This window comes from Procambarus clarkii, chromosome 81, assembly GCF_040958095.1.
Source record: "Procambarus clarkii isolate CNS0578487 chromosome 81, FALCON_Pclarkii_2.0, whole genome shotgun sequence".
In the NCBI taxonomy this organism is placed as follows: Eukaryota; Metazoa; Arthropoda; class Malacostraca; order Decapoda; family Cambaridae; genus Procambarus; species Procambarus clarkii.
This window is the reverse complement of record NC_091230.1, coordinates 8,709,042-8,715,212: the sequence shown is the minus strand read 5'-3', so window position 1 is coordinate 8,715,212 and position 6,171 is coordinate 8,709,042. Positions and strand designations below refer to the sequence as shown.

The 6,171-nt window shown below is 42.5% G+C and overlaps 1 protein-coding gene across 1 annotated transcript; it reads right to left on the bottom strand.

Annotated features, from left to right (window-relative positions):
- Positions 1-3,476: 3,476 nt before the first annotated feature.
- LOC138358036 (adhesive plaque matrix protein-like) lies at positions 3,477-5,852 on the bottom strand. Its single transcript, XM_069315504.1, has one exon. It carries the CDS (start codon positions 5,850-5,852, stop codon positions 3,477-3,479), a length of 2,376 nt encoding a protein of 791 aa, XP_069171605.1.
- Positions 5,853-6,171: the final 319 nt, after the last annotated feature.

Here is a 6,171-nt window from a genome sequence, read left to right as displayed (position 1 = left end):
ATGTTGACCTACCTGGCACTAAGCTGAGTAGACGCAGGCTAACAGTAAGGAAAGAGCAAGAAAAATTCCTTATAGACAGCATAGAACATTGGTATAACAATTATGAGCCTGAGAATGTACAACAGTTTTATGATGACCTCATAAATAATACCTATGTGGCCATCAAAAATAGTGAGTCACGCCAAACAAAAAGAAGTACTGGTAAACAGGTCAGACACAACCAGTACTATGATGATGCTAAACTGAAAGAGCTTAAATCAATTGCTAGACAGACAGGTAAAGCATATAAGAGCCTTAGAACTCCTCAAATGTTAAAACTGTTTCAGGCCGCGCTTGCAGCGGCAAGGGAGAGAATGACTGAACTGAGACAAAATGAATGGGAGGGTTTTGTTAGTGGACTTAACCTGCATACTTCCCTGGGCAAAGCCTGGAAAGGCATAAACAAAATTATTGGTAAAAATAGTAGACAAGTTTCACACCCAAACCCGCTACAGAAAGCCAATCAGTTAATTGCAAAATGGGCTCAGGTCTCCAGCCTTGGAATGTTACCAGCTAGCACTAGGGAGAAATTGCAGGAGAGGTCCACAGACAGAAATGCTTTCATAAATTTCATGTTGAGCAAGCAACATGATGAATGTGATGTTCCATATACAGATTATGAATTGGATGCAGCCCTCTCCAGGGGCAGGAGCACTGCTCCTGGTGAGGACGGTATCACCTATGATATTCTAAGACTCCTACATCGTGTACCCGGTAACCCATTATTAGAGTTGTTTAATGCCAGCTATGTCACTGGGCAGTTGCCTGTATCATGGACCACCAGTCTTACGGTACCTGTACCAAAGCCTGGCCAACCTGATGCTTTCCGCCCCATCTCACTGACCAGTTGCATGTGCAAAACCTTTGAGAGAATGGTGCTTAATAGATTATTGTATAGAGTTAAAGAGCATATGTCACCTGATATCAATGGTTTCACACATGGTAAAAGTGTACACAACTGTATCACAACCTTTCTTACTGTTCATGGAGATAAAAGGCACAAGTACACAACATTTCTTGATTTAAAAAATGCCTTTGATATTGCTAATAGGGAAGTGATTATGTATGAATTAGCGAGAATGGATATAGGGGGACATTTATTACAATGGATACGAGGCTATCTTACCAACCGGAAGTCCTCTGCACTGTTCCAAGGCTACAAGAGTGTAACTAAAGTAATGCAACTAGGCACCCCACAAGGAGGAGTACTTAGTCCTACCTTGTTTAATGTTCTAATTAATGCTTTACTAAAATCAATCCCAACTAGTCCGGCAAACATCACTATCAGCTATGCAGATGACATCCTTGTGCATACTAAAACCCACCGCGAAATGCAAACAGTCTTAAATTGTATACATACAGCTTGTGAGAGCCTTGGTCTTGTAATCAACGCTGCTAAAACTAAGGTATTTAACAGACAAATTGGCAACGGCAAAAGTGGACCACGAAAACTTAAGATAGACAACATACCAATAGACTATGTCTCTTCTTTCAAATACCTTGGAGTCTCTGTCCCTTGTACCTCAACTGCAGTCAATAAGTTACATCAACAATGTAGAGACAGACTCAAGGCTCTCAGAACTGTAGTGGGGTACAGCCCGAAATATGGTGTTAATATTAGAATAGCAAGAATGATGTATTTAGCGTATATAAGGTCTCTGATAGACTATCATGCACCAGCTTTGGTCCTGCAGAATGGCAAAAGTATTGATAGACTGGAAAAAATGCAAAATGAAGCACTCAGAATTATACTTGGCTGTCCTATAACTACCAAAGTTCTCAACATGCGGAAAGAATTAAATATACTTAGCATTCGAGATAGAATATTTGAAATTAATCCTATGATGGGACTAAAGCTGCTGCGTGATAACAAAAACAACATTGTGTCAGTTGCACTGTTAGAACACATACGAAATGGAACTAGCGAGTCTAAATGGATTCAAAGAACTGCCACTCATATTAAAATGATGGGACTGCACGATGTATATACAGATGAAAGAGTACAGCACTTCCTTCCACCCTGGCAGATAGTACCTTTTGACATCCTGACCCCTGCATACCCCACCAAGAAACTAATCACAAGCAACCCTCATGCTCAGTTTGCTGCAAAATTAAGCACCATAGAACACATTCACAATATACAAGCTGAAAACAACATTACACAGACCATATACACTGACGGATCACTCAATACAGCTACAGGGAGGGCAGGAAGTGCTGTTATTGCTCATCAGCCCGATGGCAGCACAATTCAAAGAAATATCCGAATTAGTAACTGGGCGTCCACAATGCAAGCCGAGTTGGTAGCGATACTGGTAGCACTCGAAATTATTGACAACACTGAAGTAGACAGCTTAATTATTTCTGACTCCCTATCCTCACTACGAGCAATAAACAGTTTGCAATCAAGTAATAACGTGCTTGTCTTGGAAGCTAGACGTAGATATGTAAGAATACTTAGCAAGAGGGTAAATATAAAAATGTTGTGGATTCCTTCTCACATTGGCATGCAGGAACATGACAAAGTCGACGCCCTTGCTAAGGCTGCAGTAAATAAAGACAGTATTGAATGGAATCTTGAGTTATCAAATAGGTCCCTTAAAAGTGTCATTAGACGGGAACTCCTAGATGGATTTGAAGAAAGTAGAACAGTGCAAACTGGAACTAGTAGGTCCATTGTTCATCACAATGAAATGTGTGAAGTAAAACATGTGTATGGGGCAAGTAACAAAGTCAGTAGACTAACAGATGTTGTCACAGCTCGTATAAGACTTGGCTACAAGTATCTCTGGCAGTTCGGCTTGTATAGGGATCTAGATGAAGTAAAGTGTAAAGTGTGTGGACATAGGCAGGGACACACACTCGAACACTATATCTTGGATTGTTGTAAAATTGAGCCTTTTAGAGATAAATCTAAGCTCACTCTGTATGATATGGCAACCTATCTTATTACCTTGGATAAATTACCTGAAATCCTTGCACTGTATCCACATTTTGCTTCCAGTAGATGAACGACATATGAGATTCAGAAACAAGTAGTGTATTGTGAGGACTAATAATAAACAGAAGCTTCCCTATGACTCTGTAATATCCCCATTGGCCAAACTATTATGTATTAACGACAAGACCTACCATTAATGTATGATGACTTACTGTAAATATGTAGCTCTTGTAATAGCACTTTCTCTGTAACTAGCTGACATTGTATCTATAAGGTGTGAAGGATTGAAGAAATTGTTTATGTAATAATCTAAGATGAGATCTGATAAAGACCTTTTGTGCCCTCTGTAATGCTTTTGCGCTACCGCTCACAGGATGAGTATGGGGTGCACAATAAACTAGCCGCCTTCGGCGGCAACAATCAAAAAACACTTGGAGAGTTCCCTGGGTGGATAGTGGCACCTGAGTAGAGGGGACAGAAGACCCGCGGTGAGGAGTTACAGTATCTTTAACATAGTACCTCTGTTGGTTGACTGTAACTCCCGCCACACAAGGCCAAAGGTGGGTAATGCATGACAGTACGTAGTGTGTATCATTACAGCATGAGGGTAGGTAGTGTGCATCATTACAGCATGAGGGTAGGTAGTGTGTATCATTACAGCATGAGGGTAGGTAGTGTGCATCATTACAGCATGAGGGTAGGTAGTGTGCATCATTACAGCATGAGGGTAGGTAGTGTGCATCATTACAGCATGAGGGTAGGTAGTGTGTATCATTACAGCATGAGGGTAGGTAGTGTGCATCATTACAGCATGAGGGTAGGTAGTGTGTATCATTACAGCATGAGGGTAGGTAGTGTGCATCATTACAGCATGAGGGTAGGTAGTGTGCATCATTACAGCATGAGGGTAGGTAGTGTGCATCATTACAGCATGAGGGTAGGTAGTGTGCATCATTACAGCATGAGGGTACGTAGTGTGCATCATTACAGTATGAGGGTAGGTAGTGTGCATCATTACAGCATGAGGGTAGGTAGTGTGCATCATTACAGCATGAGGGTAGGTAGTGTGCATCATTACAGCATGAGGGTAGGTAGTGTGCTTCATTACAGCATGAGGGTACGTAGTGTGCATCATTACAGTATGAGGGTAGGTAGTGTGCATCATTACAGTATGAGGGTAGGTAGTGTGCTTCATTACAGCATGAGGGTAGGTAGTGTGCTTCATTACAGCATGAGGGTAGGTAGTGTGCATCATTACAGCATAAGGGTAGGTAATGTGCATCATTACATTATGAGAGTTGGTAGTGTGCATCATTACAGCATGTGGGTAGGTAGTGTGCATCATTACAGCATGAGGGTAGGTAGTGTGCTTCATTACAGTATGAGGGTAGGTAGTGTGCTTCATTACAGCATGAGGGTAGGTAGTGTGCATCATTACAGCATGAGGGTAGGTAGTGTGCTTCATTACAGCATGAGAGTTGGTAGTGTGCATCATTACAGCATGAGGGTAGGTAGTGTGCATCATTACAGCATGAGGGTAGGTAGTGTGCATCATTACAGCATGAGGGTAGGTAGTGTGCATCATTACAGCATGAGGGTAGGTAGTGTGTATCATTACAGCATGAGAGTTGGTAGTGTGCATCATTACAGCATGAGGGTAGGTAGTGTGCTTCATTACAGCATGAGAGTTGGTAGTGTGCATCATTACAGCATGAGGGTAGGTAGTGTGCTTCATTACAGCATGAGGGTAGGTAGTGTGCTTCAATACAGCATGAGAGTTGGTAGTGTGCATCACAACAACATGAGGGTAGGTAGTGTGCTTCATTACAGCATGAGGGTAGGTAGTGTGCATCATTACAGCATGAGGGTAGGTAGTGTGCTTCATTACAGCATGAGGGTAGGTAGTGTGCTTCATTACAGCATGAGGGTAGGTAGTGTCCTTCATTACAGCATGAGAGTTGGTAGTGTGCATCATTACAGCATGAGGGTAGGTAGTGTGCATCATTACAGCATGAGGGTAGGTAGTGTGCTTCATTACAGCATGAGGGTAGGTAGTGTGCTTCATTACAGCATGAGGGTAGGTAGTGTCCTTCATTACAGCATGAGAGTTGGTAGTGTGCATCATTACAGCATGAGGGTAGGTAGTGTGCATCATTACAGCATGAGGGTAGGTAGTGTGCTTCATTACAGCATGAGAGTTGGTAGTGTGCATCACTACAACATGAGGGTAGGTAGTGTGCATCATTACAGTATGAGGGTAGGTAGTGTGCATCATTACAGCATGAGGGTAGGTAGTGTGCATCATTACAGCATGAGGGTAGGTAGTGTGCTTCATTACAGCATGAGGGTAGGTAGTGTACATCATTACAGTATGAGGGTAGGTAGTGTGCTTCATTACAGCATGAGAGTTGGTAGTGTGCATCATTACAGCATGAGGGTAGGTAGTGTGCTTCATTACAGCATGAGAGTTGGTAGTGTGCATCATTACAGCATGAGGGTAGGTAGTGTGCATCATTACAGCATGAGGGTAGGTAGTGTGCTTCATTACAGCATGAGGGTAGGTAGTGTGCTTCATTACAGCATGAGGGTAGGTAGTGTGCTTCATTACAGCATGAGGGTAGGTAGTGTGCTTCATTACAGCATGATGGTAGGTAGTGTGCATCATTACAGCATGAGAGTTGGTAGTGTGCATCACAACAACATGAGGGTAGGTAGTGTGCTTCATTACAGCATGATGGTAGGTAGTGTGCATCATTACAGCATGAGAGTTGGTAGTGTGCATCATTACAGCATGAGGGTAGGTAGTGTGCATCATTACAGCATGAGGGTAGGTAGTGTGCTTCATTACAGCATGAGAGTTGGTAGTGTGCATCATTACAGCATGAGGGTAGGTAGTGTGCATCATTACAGTATGAGGGTAGGTAGTGTGCATCATTACAGCATGAGGGTAGGTAGTGTGCATCATTACAGCATGAGGGTAGGTAGTGTGCATCATTACAGCATGAGGGTAGGTAGTGTGCATCATTACAGTATGAGGGTAGGTAGTGTGCCTCATTACAGCATGATGGTAGGTAGTGTGCATCATTACAGTATGAGGGTAGGTAGTGTACATCATTACAGTATGAGGGTAGGTAGTGTGCTTCATTACAGCATGAGGGTAGGTAGTGTACATCATTACAGTATGAGGGTAG

Coding starts and splice junctions, on each gene's coding strand:
- LOC138358036 (XM_069315504.1), bottom strand. CDS start 5,852: ATGCACACTACCAACTCTCATGCTGTAATGAAGCACACTACCTACCCT.